The sequence below is a fragment of the Cucurbita pepo genome, chromosome LG08 (genome assembly GCF_002806865.2).
Source record: "Cucurbita pepo subsp. pepo cultivar mu-cu-16 chromosome LG08, ASM280686v2, whole genome shotgun sequence".
Classification (NCBI taxonomy): Eukaryota; Viridiplantae; Streptophyta; class Magnoliopsida; order Cucurbitales; family Cucurbitaceae; genus Cucurbita; species Cucurbita pepo.
The window spans coordinates 8099667-8115957 of record NC_036645.1 but is presented as its reverse complement, the minus strand read 5'-3'; the positions used below and the strand labels follow the sequence as shown (position 1 = coordinate 8115957).

At 36.5% G+C, this 16291-nt stretch overlaps 3 protein-coding genes across 3 annotated transcripts; 2 read left to right on the top strand and 1 right to left on the bottom strand.

Annotated features, from left to right (window-relative positions):
• The first annotated feature begins 1947 nt into the window (after positions 1-1947).
• Positions 1948-7331, top strand: LOC111801094 (vacuolar protein-sorting-associated protein 37 homolog 1-like). Its single transcript, XM_023685075.1, has 7 exons — positions 1948-2231; positions 3195-3374; positions 4925-5012; positions 6013-6052; positions 6151-6197; positions 6292-6412; positions 6906-7331. Exons 1-7 carry the CDS (start codon positions 2218-2220, stop codon positions 7058-7060), a joined length of 645 nt encoding a protein of 214 aa, XP_023540843.1. The 5' UTR covers positions 1948-2217; the 3' UTR covers positions 7061-7331.
• A 120-nt stretch (positions 7332-7451) lies between these two features.
• Positions 7452-9663, bottom strand: LOC111801148 (dnaJ homolog subfamily C member 28). Its single transcript, XM_023685140.1, has 3 exons — positions 9336-9663; positions 8347-8677; positions 7452-7904 (listed from the first exon to the last, which is right to left on the bottom strand). The coding sequence occupies exons 1-3, from the start codon at positions 9602-9604 to the stop codon at positions 7818-7820; spliced, it is 687 nt and encodes a 228-aa protein (XP_023540908.1). The 5' UTR covers positions 9605-9663; the 3' UTR covers positions 7452-7817.
• A 1312-nt stretch (positions 9664-10975) lies between these two features.
• LOC111799650 (aspartic proteinase-like protein 2) lies at positions 10976-15762 on the top strand. The gene is made up of 10 exons (XM_023683076.1): positions 10976-11345; positions 11883-12012; positions 12107-12357; positions 12959-13186; positions 13634-13796; positions 13923-13996; positions 14091-14187; positions 14270-14333; positions 14930-15001; positions 15092-15762. The coding sequence occupies exons 1-10, from the start codon at positions 11104-11106 to the stop codon at positions 15259-15261; spliced, it is 1491 nt and encodes a 496-aa protein (XP_023538844.1). The 5' UTR covers positions 10976-11103; the 3' UTR covers positions 15262-15762.
• The last annotated feature ends 529 nt before the right edge of the window (positions 15763-16291 follow it).

Below are 16291 nucleotides of genomic sequence, written 5' to 3'. Positions count from 1 at the left end.
TTGAGTGAATGCATTATTCATTATCTTTACGAACATCACCTTTAAAAAAAAAACATTGGATTTTGACGTGTCTTCATTATGGAATGTAGACCAATTTTAGGTCAAACGTTACATTCTTCTTGTTGTTGTACCACCATTTTTAATACAGCAATAAATATAAATAAATTATATATATATATATATATATAAAATTTAAATTATGGGTGTTCATATAATTTGATAATTTGACCAACTTCGACCACAGAACTTAGCAGGTTAGATTTTTTATTTTTATTTTTATTTTTTTATTTTTTTAAAGTTTTGAATTGAGTTGAATTATGAAAAATCTAGAATTCAATTCAGTTTACGAGTTGACATTTTTTTTTTGTCGGATGAACTCACCAACCCGAAATTAGGGTTACAACCAACCTAATCTTATTAAAATAAAAAAAATGATACGTTAGATTTTAGTTATTAATGTAACGTGTATGGTGAATAATTATGTTTTTTTTAAATAATAAATAAAAAAAAAAGAACCATATGACAACTGAATTGGGTTGAGTTGGGTTGAGTTGTGAACTTTATTTGGGTTGTTCGGGTCACCAACTCATTGAATTTCACCCGATGAATATATAAAGAGTAATTCCCATATGATATCAGCATGACATGAATAATATTCAAAACTAAGTTGTAGGGTCGAGTTCTATACACAAAACATATACAAATGCTAAAATTTTTAGGGTCGGGACACCTAGTCCCTTCTCATGTCGGCTCATGAGAGGTGATGATGGAAAGAATACTTAACTTTAGGCTAATTACAAAAATGTTAAACACCCAACATGATTAGCTAGCTTGCGTTGCCTTGTCTTCAATAAATGCTTTAATATTTGCAACTTTATGATTCAATCACATTTATCAAATCTCCATAAGATCTCACAAATTAAAGCATCCCTCTTAGTTTTTGTGCCCACTAACTGTTTGTCAAAATGCCCAAATGCCCATTTCGCCTGCCCTTCGCCGCCGCCCATGTGCCCCCTCCCCATGCGCCTTGCTGCGCTGCCAAGCCTTTCCCCATTTTGCACACCCTCGTAGAATCAATCACTCATCTAAGGACCACTTCATTTTTTTTCTTTTTATTCTATGAAACAACTTTTACTCTTTCAATCGTTCATATTTTAACTTTTCTCTCTTGCTTGCTTATATAAAGTCTCTTTCAAAAATCTCTCTTTCGAAAGGCTCAAGCATACGTTGTTTGACCGTAGACGACGCAAGAACGAATTGACTTAACTCACTTGTCGTTAGAAAGTGCGTGCCGCACAATCGCAAGTCCGCTGCCTGCGATTGTGACAAGTGTTTGATAACTATAAATTTATGAAATTTGGGTTGACCCACGTTTTAATTTATACAACGATTTAGGTTTTTCGGCCGAATAGTGAGTTAATCATTTGAATATTATTTAACTATAATATTAACAAATTCATTTTTTTTTTAATGACTGATTTTGTATTTCAAAAGTAAATGGGCTATTTGAATCATGGGCCCTTAGTCGTGGCCCAGTTAGATTGGGTTACAGAAACAAATAATTCGGCCCAACTAACGTTGTCGGCCCAAAAAAGTACTTTTCAATTCAACCCCCATAATGTTTATTTATTTCAAAATGGAACCTTTTAATATAATTTTTTATTTTTATATATTTTTATATTATAGCTTGAGCTTTAATATGGTAAGGAGTATTAATAGGAAGTAACAGTTTGTTTGATTTAATATTTATTAAAAGAAGGGCTACTTATGATATTTTGTATATTTAATGGATGATTTTGATAATAAAATGAGAAAAGGGGCAACTTTGAAATTTATCTTATCGTTAAAATTCTTTTTATATTAAATTATATTTTTTCATGACTGTAATTTTAGAAAATGAAAACCAAGAAAATTATTTAATAAAGAAAATAATAAATAAATAGGCTAGAAGAAAGGTCGAGAAATCGACAGCGCCGGTTTTAGAACTCGGAATAATCTTCAAACTCCATCAATTAAGAGGAAAAAAACGGACTTTGATTCTTGGCTAAGGAAGCGAAAGCGCGCACGGACACGAATTTGAGGTCTGATTGCCGCCGGATCCTTGCTTTCGTCGGTCGGAGGATTCTTAATCCGAGAGTTTTGTACTTTTTTTTCCCCCTTCGTAGTATTGTCTCTAATTTCATCTGATAACCCCGGGATCGATTATCCTTCCGACCGATGTTCAAGTTTTGGTATGATCTCTTCTCTTTCTCCTTTTCATTTCCAATTTCATGTATTTGGATTGGGATTTCTTCTGTAATTCGTTTGCAACTCTGATTGTTCGATTTTTGGGCGTTCCGGGTAGTCTGTGTATCATTTTCTTGATGAAGCTGCTTTTTCAACTTGGTTTTAGATCGAACATGGTTCGTAGTTCGTTTGGGATTTGCTGGTTGGTTAGAAAATAGATTACGGTTTCTGTGGCTTTGAATTGAGGGTTTAGTAGCTTATAGTTGGATCAATACCGGCTGTTTGTGCTTTATTTTGTCAAAATTTCTCGTAACAAGGTCCAGCGGATGGCTGTTTTATATACTTTAGATTGAAGGTTGGTCCTGTTTGAGGTGACTGAGGGACAGATTTGCTCTGCATAGATCTGATTGGACTGCATGCATTGTCAGTTCGACACATTGCTTACTCAATGTTTTGTGGACATTTCGCAGTTGGCAAAGCCAATTTCTTGGGTTACAAATAGGCTGTAACCTCAATCCCTTCCAGTTTAGTTAAAAGATGTCTGCATAGTGTATTTGAGAAGTGATGCACGGAAACGAAGGATCATTTCGAGTTCTTCGTTCCCCTGCCAACTTTTTGAAGAAGCAATTTGGATAGTTTGTACTTGCTGGAAAGAAACCACATATAACTTGCGGGAGAGTATTTGATCTTTCATGTTGGGGAAAAGGACTAGCATGCCTTCATCTGGATTCAGCATCACTTTTTTTGTTTTCTTCTTTTGATCACTGAGCAATGTATTCCACCTCATTAGCTCTGGATTTTCCATACTTCCCCATTTTTCAGTTTTTAGGAAATGTTTTGTTCTTAGTCGCAAACTTGCAACGATTCTTGTTGATTGGTCATTTGATCTGATTCCACTTGAGCTATTGTTTTTCATATGTGATTTGCATAGTATTGAAACATCTGTGTGATTTTGTATCTATTTTCAGGGGATCTCAGGAGGAACAGGTACGTCCTCCTCAAGATGTTATCACACAATCATGGTATCCACCTTCTGTTAGCTCCTCTCGCCCTGGAACCCCAGGTAGCACCTCCTCCAGGCCACAATCTCCATCACACGTTTCACCGGCTGAAGCTGCTGGCATTATTTCTGCTTTGAAGGACAAAAGGTATAGCTTAAGGTCCATGACTACTCGAAATAATGTTTTTTTGCCCACTCTTTGATTCCCCGTGAACATTCATATTTGAAAGTTGATGGTTTTTGGATTATTTGTTTCAGTTCTATTGACCTTTATTTGGCTGTTTGTACATTGAGTAAATTGTAGTGCCTACTTTTTAATGTGTTTGAAGTTTAGAAAACCCATCTCTTGTGTGGGTGTGTATGTTAAAAAAAAGAAAAAACAAGAATCAAACGTCATTGATGGATTAAAAGCTGCAGCATAAAGGGTGTAAGCAATCAACCCAGAATAGCCAAGTGGTTGTATAATAGTCCTTCATTTGACATTAATGAAAAAAGAACTGTAGTAAAAAAAAAAAAGGTGATATAGGTATATAGTGAAACTCGAAAATGGATAGTACTGCAAATGTTCTCTCTTTAGAAGTCTCTTTAAAAATTCTAAAGTTTCAAGCTAAATTGAAATCTTGCATAAGAGAAACGACCTCAGGGCTTGAGCATAGGAATAGTGGAGGAAGAGATGATTAAGATTTCCCATAGCAGAAGCTTGGTGATAAACAGAAGTTGTGATGTGCCTCCTTGAAGGCATTTGAGCTGTATTAAGGCCCAGCCAACAACAAATTCCAGCAATCTAATCTTTTTCGGTACTCCAGCGATTTGGATGCAACCATAGAGACTTTGATTCATAAAATAGGCTGTATCATGCAGAAAAGTAAAGGAGCTGCAAGCATGGCTGTTAGATTGCTCTCTTGTCCTTAGGATATGATTAAAGGAGCTGCTCTAGTGTCCTTAGGATATGATCAGAGTTGGGGCTTTCTCAATCCCATTGTCTGACAAAGATTTTTTAAACAAAACCTCTTACGACTATGTTTTCGGAGCTCGAAATCTGTTGTAATCTGGAAGAGATAACTTTTCGAGGTTTCACCCAACAATTGTTCTAGAAATTAGAGTTCTCCCATTATCTATTTTTTATGGTTAGAAAATCTTGACATCTTCATTCTTCTCTTACATACAGTCACAAAATTATAGGGGGTCTTAATAGAAGGCACTATCACTATGTTCATATATCGAGCTTTGTCTTAAAGTCAACATTTAAAATGGAGAGAAGACCTATGTTTGTTTCCTAGACTGTCTCATTTGTGGCTCTTATTGGTCTTAACTTACTCCTTTCAACAGTTATAGTCAACAATTTTCTTTTCCCATTTTGAAGAGCTTTTTGTAACCTCCGCTGGCAAGGTCTTCTACTTTTATATCAAGCGATTTATTTTTTTTTCAATTGAAACTCCAAACTGCTACCTTGAGTGTCTTCTACTTTTATTTTCTGGACGAGGAAATTCTTTTAGTAATCATTTTTGTAAGTAAACCTATGATGTTTGCACGTTTATGGTGGTGTTGTCCATTTTTTTTATTTATTTAATATTAATTTTGTGGCTTCTGATTTCAAATGCACGCTATGAATACCTGAACCAGATTGCAACCTTCTTGGTTTCATCATTTGAGGATATTGATCACTCTCTTTTTTTCTCCCCTTTTTAATTTGGGCAGTGTTGATGAGTTACGAAAGCTATTGTCGGACAAGGATGCATATAATCAATTCCTCCTTTCACTCGACCAGATTAAAATTCAGAACAACGTAAGTTACATTTTCCTTGTAGTTCTTGAACTTCCTCAATTGTGAAGCTTAAATGTAAGAAATTAAAGTTCATATCTTGTTTGTTTCTGATAGAGGATTAACATGTTCATCTGATGGTTGTCTTAGGTAGGTTATTTATTTATTCATTCATGCAGCTTTACCATTTCAGATTCCATACTGGCAATTGCAGAGCATTACTTGATCTTTCCTAGTATACTACTTTTAAGAACTGCACATTCATCCTGTATATCTTCATTGTTATTTCAATGCCGAGTTAATTCCATTTTCAAAGAAAACACAGGATTTTCTTTCCTTTATTATATCGCTCTTGGCTTTGAATTCGATAAGCTTGGACTTATTTTCAATTAAAGGGGTGAACTGGCAACATCCTAAAGAATAGCATCATAGGTGGAAGGTTTTGGCCTGGATCTATTCTTCCAAGGATCCCTCAGCTGTGCCTCAACGCGCCTTGATGCAGTCTGTATTCTTCTTTCTGTATGCATCCATTTCTAGTTTGGGGGCCTCAACAAGAACTTTAACCTCCTTATGTTGAGGCCGATCAAGATGAAAATCCCAATCCCACTGTGCTTGAACCCCTGACCGTCGAGATGTCGGCTATGTTTGGAAGCTGCTTATGGTCATTCTAATAGTAAAAAATTCAAGACTTTCATGATTAACACGTGCCTAATAGTTTTATACATTGAATATCTTAGGTGATGACTACACCTAGATATGTGAATGAAACAACTCTAGTTACTCAGAACTACCTCGTGTTAACGTAGGATCTTTGCAACTATGTCAGTTGGGTCCATGCGTCAAAATCAATCTTTTTAATAACTGTTTCCTCATGATTTCTTTTGTTTATCATGTGGTTCTTGTTGTTGGTCCATATTAATGTAGCACCCAATATCATGGCTTCTCTTATATGCTTCTTCTTTGTAAATTAAAATGATGGCTGATTGGATCTTTGCTGCTTTCAATTTTTAATAATTTTCACCAGCTAAGAGATGAGCTGCGCGAGGAAACTCTTCAGCTTGCAAGTAAGTAACATAGATTTTTTTAAAGACTTTTCTGCTTGCCTTTCCTTCTAAGCATTTCTCTATGGGACAAATCTCAACCATCATTTTAACTTGAAAAGGTGAGAACATGGAAAAGGAACCACGCATCATGGAACTTAGAAACCAGGTATGGGTTTATCAGAAAATTAGTTATTTCTCTTGCTTGTTGAATTCACTCGCCCTCCGTGCTGAAATCCGCCCTCCTGTTCATTCTCCCACAGTGCAGAATAATCCGGACAACTGAACTGGCTGCTGCTGAGGAGAAGCTGAACGAGCTTGACCGAAAGAAGAAAGAGATCTTGAACCTCTGTTCTCCTGCTTCACTTATCCGAAGGCTTCAAGGTATATTGTAGTAGTTGTTTATTGGATTTCTGATTTTGTTATCATTGATAATTACCGTCTAGGCTTGAATTCAAGGCTAGGGAGATTGGGCGTACATATCCTTCCAAGGAGACGGGGCCTACAAGAATCATTCCCATCTCTGTTAATGAGTAGAGTAGTTTAAAGGATCCCTTGTAACGTTCCAACTAGAGGCTAGTAAGACGTTCATAATTTCATAGATAGTAAGAAGAGGTCATGAGTTTGGAACTTGTTTATGAGAATGAATCTTCAAAGCTTAGGATTGAAAATTGTGTTCGGTTAAAATCGTTTTCGACACCGTTTTTACAAAGAAAACGTTATGGAACAAGTCTACTTCCAAAACTGATAACTGAAAGGAAGTTCTTTGTATAATTAGAAAAGAAGTAAAATTTAATTTCTCCTGTTCTGCATTTTCACACACCACAGAATTCTCCATTACTTGATCTGGTCTTGAATCCAAACTTTGTTTATGCAGAGAGAATGAAGGAGACTGAAGAGGAGTCAGACAATCTGCACAGACAGCTCCTTGACAGAGAGATAGATTTGGGTTCTTTTACTCACAAATACAAGAAGCTGCGTATGGATTACCACCGGCGAGCTCTCATTCAACTTGCTGCTACCACCACCTGAGCTGAACTGCAGAACATTGATAGCGACACTGATCATGTAAATTCTTACTCTTTTACTGCTTATGCAACTGCTACAAACACTTTTTCAAGTAGAGGTTGAAATCATTTGAATCCCAGATGGGGTTTTTACCAGTTGTTTCCCTTGTGAAAGTCTGTTCGTTTTACTGATGACAGTAATTTGATTCTTTGTTTTCATTTTGATGATCGCTTTTTCTCTTTGTAATAATCATTGTAAAAAATGATACCCGTTCACTTTTACTTTTCATATCCTCACACTTTACTTGCACTTTATAAGTTAAAATCTATTCTATCTTGGTTCATGTATTTTTATGATTTTCTATTTTGGTCCCTATATTTTTACATTATTATATAGTTTCATCCATCGTATAATATGCTAATCAAACTGTAAAATGTTGTATTAATGATAGGTATTCATAAGAATCCTTATCAAAAGTTAGAACAGTACATTTTACTGGACGAATACAACCATAATTTCTTTTAACCTAATTAAAAATCATAAAGTGAAAAATGGGTAAGACTCAAAACCCACAATCATATGTAAACATTTTTAAACAGTATAAACTAGATAAGCACTGCAGATATACGGATTTGATATGCCAAAAGAGCTTTCTTTTCTCCTTTTATGTGACGGCTAGAACAGTTTTTCTGTCTGTAGAGACATGAATGCTGGTTCAATGGTTCTGACCTGGCAAAGCAAAACTGGGGCGGTGGATTGCAAAGAGGAGAAACAGGTTGTCTCATTCTACAAGACGATCCAGTTCTTTCTCCCATTTCAATCCAGACATTTGGCGGCCAAAAGGAACTATTAAGTTATACCGAAAAACCTGCAAATCAAAACTGAAACTATGTTTACTACACCTTTGCAGAAAGGTCGTGGAATAGAATGCTAAATCAGTTAAAAGCACAAATTAACTAAAAGGTTAGATGTGTCAATGGTTATGATACATATCGATGTTTAATCTCCCAACCCCATTTGGGGTTTGGATATATATCTTCAACTAAGAGGTTAGATGTTTAGAAACATAAGCTATAATCTTTTATACTTATACGCATTAATATGAAAAACGCACTTCCCCACACTAGAACCCTAAATCCCAACAAGCAACCATTAACTTGCTAGTTGCTTCCCAGCCGCCCAGTTGAAGTTGGGAGGGTTAAGGAATTGTTGAATTGACCAACTTCCGGTGAGAAACGAAGAACCCGATACTGAATTAGAATTTAGAACCCAAGTTTCCATTATTAAGAACCAGAAAACTGATAACTGACCTTGTCATTGATGTGTTGCAATTGCACTTTCAAAGCCTCTGAACTCTCAGTCCATTTTGAAAGATCTTCATTGCCTCTACTCTCAAATGCTTTCTTCAACGATGATCGCCACACAGATATATTGCTCCTAATCTCTTTGTTGAGCTCAACCCATTCTGGTGCACATCCATTTTTCGACAAGATTCGGTACAATGTGTCTTCTGCTGGATCAGCATGGGGATTAGTAGAGAGATTCAGAGGTTTCCCTTTTCCTGGTAAGTTCTCGAATTGCCCTTCTTCCATGGAATTCCAAATCCTCCTCTCAACAACATTTATCAGATCAGTTTCTGACCTATCCAAAATATTCTAGCTAAGTCAAAACAACAGCAGGTGAAAAGCAGAGATCTATAATAAAGTGAAATGTAAAAGGCTTATCTCAGTGAGGATGAACATAGCCAAAATTAAACAAAAAGTTCGTCTAATTGAAGATGACAATAACTTAAACAAAATGTTAAAGAAGGTAAAGATGAACCATAGATTTACACAGAAATGAGGCATATAGGCTCAAGCATGATAGGATTAGGTCTGTAATTCGTGGCTATACTAATAGCAAAATGGACATCTAAGGTTTTTTTTCCCTCTTTTCTTTTTGACAGAGATGGAAGCATCGCTAATTACTTGCTGAATTTTGGTAGACAATTCAATACCTATGAAGTTTCAAACACTCGAATGGCAGTGTGTGACAGTGAATTACATGAAGGGGAATAATCAATCTCCAGAAAAAAGCGTTTGTTCTCTTGCTATAATAATCTTCACATAGAATGAGGAATGCAGAAGTAATAAAAACACGAGAAATTTGTAATAGAACAGAAACTCTGTTTCAGAAATTAGCTAATCCTCAACGAAAACTAAGCATAAAGATCGCATCAGGAAAGTCGATTAAGGAGGAATTAATCTGAGAGCGCAAACCAGATATGCAGGTAAGTGAAATGGAGTAAAGCAAGTAGGACCTGACAGAGTTACGCTGGCCTCGAAGCTCCGGAGGGAGTTTCCGGTCATTGACGGCGTCTATCACCGATGAAAGACGGTCCACGAACTTCTTCTCCGTTTTCTGCGACTTACTAGGCGGAGAAGACGAAGAAGAAGAAGAAGAAGAAGACGACGATGACGCCCACCTTCGCCTAGATCTGATGAGAACGGCCATCGGCGAATAATCGTCAGCCGATGATCTGGATGTTAGGGACCAGAATAGCTTCGTCCTCGGAAGGCGGGTCGCCATGGCGGAGAATCGAGCAAGGGAGGGTCGGAAAGCTTTCCCCAAATGGAATTTGTCAGAGATTGGCCACCTACGTGGCCACAACTGCGGTTGAAGTTTTTCCACGTCGCCTCTTAATAGCATGCCACGTATTTTCAAAGAACACGTCATTACTATATATATATATATATATAATGTTAATTTTTAATTAAATTACAAATTAATTTCATGCTACTTTCAATTTTCTCTCCACTAAAAAAATATTTAATACATCCCACATCGTCATCTTCTTCATCGCCCCAAGCACCGGTGACGCCGGACTCGAGCCGGCGGTGACAGTGGGGGCGGCAACAGACGACGCGGCGCCGGTGGCAGAGTCTGGAGCTGCGGAACTTACCATCGGTGGTTACAAGTCATTTTCGGTTGCCGCTAGCTGCCTTTAAATACTGCACTTCTCTGAGCGAAATCGGTCATCGGCCGCCGGTCCGGCCCAACTTTCTGAAGCCCGGCCCACAAATTATTAACTGAATTACGGTTGAAAATTACGGTTGAATTTCATATATATTGTTTTCTTTAATGTAATTTTACCACTAACCCCTTGTCCATGTATTTAATAATTTGTTTTAAAATTCTAATTTGAGTTTATTTTCAAATCATTATTAATTATTAGTTCGGTAAAATTGATGATCCTACTCGACACGACTAAATGAATGATATTCTCTTCATAATGCTAGTTAGGAACATGTAGAAATTCCACACGTGTCTACAATAATATTATATTGTTCAATTTCAACATAAATTCTCGTGATTTTACTTCTAATTTCATCAAATGGTAATCAATATTTTTTAAGTTCATATATTAGAATAATTTAAACACAACCGAGAAGCTTCGAGCTAACTGATCCCTTGTGAAGAGTTTTTTTTTTCTTTCAAAGAAACGAGCATGGTTCACTAATAGTATTTAAATGTTTATATTTTAGTATTATGAGTTAAAAAGCTTCAAATCTTTATATTTTATATTTGTTATGTGATAAAAAAAAAATATAAAGATTAAAATATTAAATTTTAAAGAGTTGATATAATAATATAGAAAAAAAATAGAATAAATAAATAAAAAAGTTGAAATTCAATTATTTTAAAATGTAAGAAAAGTACAAAAAATTCAACAAATAAAATGAGATTTGTTTACTTTTTGACCGGAGATTTTAAGAAAAAGTATTTTTCGCTCTAAAATGAGATGGATTAAAGTGAAAGGGCTAATTTCGTCTTTTCACACTCATTTTCGAGCGCCGGTGGGGTCTGTAAGTAAATAAAGCTCGAGCAGATCCATGGCGGTTTTGAGAATTAAGCTTTAATAAACCGAACTTCTTAGTTAATTCAAATCCAAAAGTTTTCTTCCTACTGTTGTTGTTGTTGTTGTTGCTCTCTCTCTATTTCTCTTTCACTGCAATGTGCAGGAACAAACCCATAACTCGATCTTTGTTCATGAATCTTCCCATCTGAGAACTCAAAATTCCATTGAAATGCGGGCCCTCACTTCCTTGATCTTCGCTTTAGTATCCGTCGTTTTGTCGGCGACGGTTGTCTACTCCGGCTTCCCCGTCCAACGTCTCTCTCTGCAGAGAGCCTTCCCTTCATCTCGCTCTATCGAACTTGAAACTCTCAGAGCTCGGGACCGTCTCAGGCATGCCAGAATCTTGCAAGGTGTCGTCAGTGGCGTCGTCGACTTCTCAGTCGAAGGTTCTTCCGATCCGTTGCTCGTCGGGTAACTCCTGCTCCTCCACTGAATTTTCTTTAATTTTTGTTGTTTTTAGCAGTTTGATGTGTTCGTTAATTCTCTAGACTAGGATTATTGTGGTTTTCTTGGCTTTTGGTTTGATGGATTGGAATCGCGTTCTGTGTTCGTGACATGTTCGTTCCTCTGATGCTCTGTTAAGCGGCTAGTAGGCTGTTCATGAGAGAGAGAGGGGTATGGGAAATGGACTAAAGAAAGCGAAAGAATGATGGTCGAATTGATCTTATAGACTGAAAACTGGAAAAATGCTTTATATTTTCCTTTTCCTTTTCTTCTGTTGTTCCAACACCGAAATAATAATAAATGCTACTTTAATTCTTTATTTGGTTCTTCTTGTTCTTCTTTTGATTTAAATATTTCTTGTGGATATGATACTTTACACACGCCGTGAGTTAAAGCAAATAGAGCCGTTTGTTTTTTTGGCGGTCTTCTTACATTCTTACCTTTCAGAATTCTATGGCTGTTTCTTTTTTTGTTTTGTAATCTCGTTGTTAATGGCTTGTTCAGGCTTTACTTTACCAAAGTTAAATTGGGCACTCCCCCGAAGGAATTTACGGTGCAGATCGACACTGGAAGCGATATATTGTGGGTGAACTGCAATTCCTGCAATGGCTGCCCCAGAGCAAGTGGACTTGGAGTAAGAGTCTTTTTCTTTTACCTCCTCTTTTGTTAGTTTCAAATGGCACAATGGCCCCATTGTTGAAGTTCTTATTTTAGTTTTCCTTGTGCAGATTCAACTTAATTTCTTTGATGCTTCCAACTCATCAAGTTCTTCACTGGTTTCCTGCTCCGATCCAATATGCAATTCTGCATTCCAAACAACTGCGACTCAGTGTTTATCTCAGACTAATCAATGTAGTTACACCTTTCAGTATGGTGATGGAAGTGGAACATCAGGTTATTATGTATCTGAGTCCATGTACTTTGACATGGTTATGGGGCATTCTATGATTGCTAACTCTTCAGCTACAGTTGTTTTTGGGTGAGTTGGGTGGGCGCAATTTTTTACATATGAGATTGAAAGTTATTTTTTGAATTGCTTAACACACCGTAAATTCGAATGGACTCTATCGGGATGAAGTAGCTATTTTACCATATAAAGGTTTCTATTTGGATGGACTTTCAACTGGTATTTTCTTAGAACTATCATTTTTACCTCACAGACGCTAGTTTTGTGTAACAGCCCAAGTCCACCGCTAGCAGGTATTGTGAGATCCCACATCGATTGGGGAGAAGAACGAAACATTCTTTATAAGGGTGTGGAAACCTCTCCCTAGTAGTCACGTTTTAAAAACCTCAAGGGGAAGCCCGAAAGGGAAAGCCCAAAGAGGACAATATCTATTAGCGGTGGGCTTGGACTGTTACATTTTGAATTCCGACCGTTGTTTTCTAAGTCATGTACATGAGGAAGAATATGAGGTCAATGTTTGTCTTATCATACCATACACTGAATGTTTTGATACAAAATGTAGTATGTCTACTTCTATGGTCTGAATATATTTCCTTCTACCTCAATCTGTATGCGTTCTACTCTTACATTTTTTTGGGAAAAGCTAAATGTATCATATGATCTTTAAATGCAGTTGCAGCACATATCAGTCAGGTGACTTGACTAAATCAGACCATGCAATAGATGGCATTTTCGGATTTGGCCCCGGGGATTTGTCTGTCATATCACAGTTATCAGCTCGAGGGATAACCCCTAAAGTATTTTCCCATTGTTTAAAAGGAGAAGGAAATGGAGGTGGTATATTGGTTCTTGGAGAGGTTCTGGAGCCCGGCATTGTGTATAGCCCACTCGTCCCCTCTCAGTATGTCCACCTTCATCATTATTTTTCTAAATCAAGAGTTCACCGCTGAAAAAAATCAAGTAAAAAAGTTGCAACTTATTTCAAATGTCGGAAGTTACTGAATCCTTTTTTCTTTCAGAGAACTGCCAATCTGAATGTGCTTCTTGCATAATTATTTGTTGATCTTAAGTTCCGGATTGCATTAGCTACTTATAAATTTTATTTTGTCACAAATGATTGTACTCTGGTGGTTGTTTTGTTTCACAAGCATCTCCCTTCCAACCTTCCTATAATCGAGAGATGATCCGGGAATCTAGGAGGAACTACGCTTAAACATTCTATCAATTTAAGCATTTTCTTACTGGTTCTAATGTTTCAGATTTTTATTTCACATTTGTGCTTGTGTATGTTGATAGAAAAATGTACAACTGTATGAAAGCTTGACTGTTTCCTCATTTAAAATATCAGGCCTCACTATAACTTGTATCTGCAAAGCATTGCTGTCAATGGTCAGACACTGCCAATCGATCCATCTGTGTTTGCAACATCAAATAATCGAGGAACTATTGTAGACTCCGGGACAACATTGGCTTATCTTGTGGAAGAAGCTTATACGCCATTTGTCAGCGCGGTAAGTTTCCTTTCCCCGTGTCAGAATCAATGTTTTACGGACAAGGGCCTAATGTAAACCAACCTAAACTCTTATTGATGCATTTATGCAACTACTCAACATGTGTTTTGCTTTTGACTTGTTAAGATAACTGCTGCTGTTTCCCAATCTGTGACTCCTACTATTTCAAAGGGCAGCCAGTGTTATCTAGTATCCACCAGGTCTGTCGCCATTTTTAACTGTATTGATCTTTGAGAAGAAAAATGCTGATCTTATTCAAGAATTGAATGGGTCAAAATTCTCTTTCATGTCCAGTGTAGACGAGATATTTCCCATGGTTAGCTTAAATTTTGCGGCCGGTGCATCTATGGTGTTAAGACCCGAAGAATATCTTATGCATCTTGGCTTTTATGTAAGTTGTGTGAGATTCATTCCTTTGGTTGTATATCATCGACCATGTTGCGATGTTCGATATTGCTCTACTATCCTTGCAGGATGGTGCTGCATTATGGTGTATTGGTTTTCAGAAAGTTCAGGAAGGAGTAACAATTTTAGGAGGTTAGTCCCTGAACTTGGACTTCTTTTTTGATGTGGGTATCTGCTAGAACTTGGGTAATGAAATGCTCCAACTTCTTGTTGGCAAAATCAATTTGCATCTGCTATTATATGTAAGATTCAACACTTCATTAGAGACTCCACGAATCATACCGGTACTCGTGGAAGAAATGAAAATTCCCATATTTGTTGATGAGAAATGTGAAACGAAAATGGATAATAATAGAATCCCATTTGGAATGAAATTATGCTATTTGTACTCCTTTTTCACAGAAAATGGAGAGATTAATTTATCTATGTATTTTTTTTATTGGATTTGATCCGTCGGGACTGACGGGGCGCGAACCCGCAATATAGCCATTGGACTAAGTCTCCAAAAAAGAGCCACTCACATATATAGATAGGCATTACGGAGGAGCTTCGCTTTGTGCTTCGGGTGGCGCGTTGTAGTAATGAATAAAAAAGAATGAGATTAATTCGGTCTTCAGTCTTTGGGTGAATGAATTTGGGTATCGAAGTTTTAGTTATTGGCATCCCTTCGATGAGCTTGGTATTGATCTTCAGTCTTTGAACCTCATTTTAATGCCTTCCTCTTGCAGATCTTGTTATGAAAGATAAGATATTCGTATACGATTTGGCACGCCAGCAACTCGGGTGGGCAAACTATGATTGTAAGTTAAAATTCAAGGCTGTGTATAAATCTATACAACCCCATCAAACTACTTCAATCGGAGTTTCATGAAAACAAACTCTATTTCCAGGTTCTCAAGCTGTAAATGTATCGGTCACGTCCGGGAAGAACGAGTTCGTCAATGCAGGACAGCTGAGCGTGAGCGGCTCAACCCAAGATAAGCTCCTTCAATCACTAGCTATAGAAGCATTAACTCTTTTTCTGAGTTTCATTTTGTTCATCCACTTCCTGTTTCTGTAACTTTCAACTGTGTAGATCTCACTCTTCTCTAATCCCCATTCTTTGCGCCAATTGTCTGCCCCTCCGGTCTATATTTATAATGATTGGTAGTGGCTGTGTTGTGCTATTATTTTTGGACCATGGGAGATGCAATGGGTCAGAAAGTTGAACTTGAAGATATTCTGTTCCACTACTTAAATTGGGCCTGCCTTCTTTGGGCTTGAAGTTGGGCCTCCATCTTGAAGATATTCTGTCCCACTACTTAGATTGGGCCTACTTCTTTGGGCTTGAAGTTGGGCCTCCATATTGAAGATATTCTGTCCCACTACTTAAATTGGGCCTGTCTTCTTTTGGGTTTGGAGTTGGGCCTCCATTTGTAAAGGGCCCATATTTTGAGCATGTTAGAATTGTAAATTATGTGCTAGCGAGATGTAGAGAGGTTCATGGTGATTGTTCTTGATGAGTGGTAGCAGAGATTATTGTTTTTTAGCTTGAGCATCTGAACAAATATATTGCTTTATATATATAATCTATAATACAATACTCTCTTACTTTTTTTTTTTTTTTAAAAAAAAAATGTATTTCTGCTGATCTTAGTGCTTTATTTTATTTTATTTTATTATCATTATTATTTCTAAAGAGATCAATAAATTTTAAAATTTAAATTAAATTTTGTTTGAATAGAACCTAATAGTAATCCGAGATAAGTCTAATATGTCAAGAATCTATTAAACGAGGGTCCTTTGTGTCATTGCTATTACATTCAATTTTNAAAAAAAAAATCGTAAAAGATATGTATATTCACCAAAAGATAAGAAGTTCGAATTGTGGATGCTAAAATAATATATTTATGTTTATAATTTATTATTAATTTTTGTAATGTTTAGTATTCTAAAAAAAGGTGTTGAAAATATATTTTACTTTATTTTAGGTTGAATTGCAAATTTTATTATTGTAATTTAAGGAAAAAAAGGATAAAATTATTTAATTTTATTCTCATGATTTAATAGCATTTTACTGATAGTTTATATATTTTAAGAAAAAAGATTTA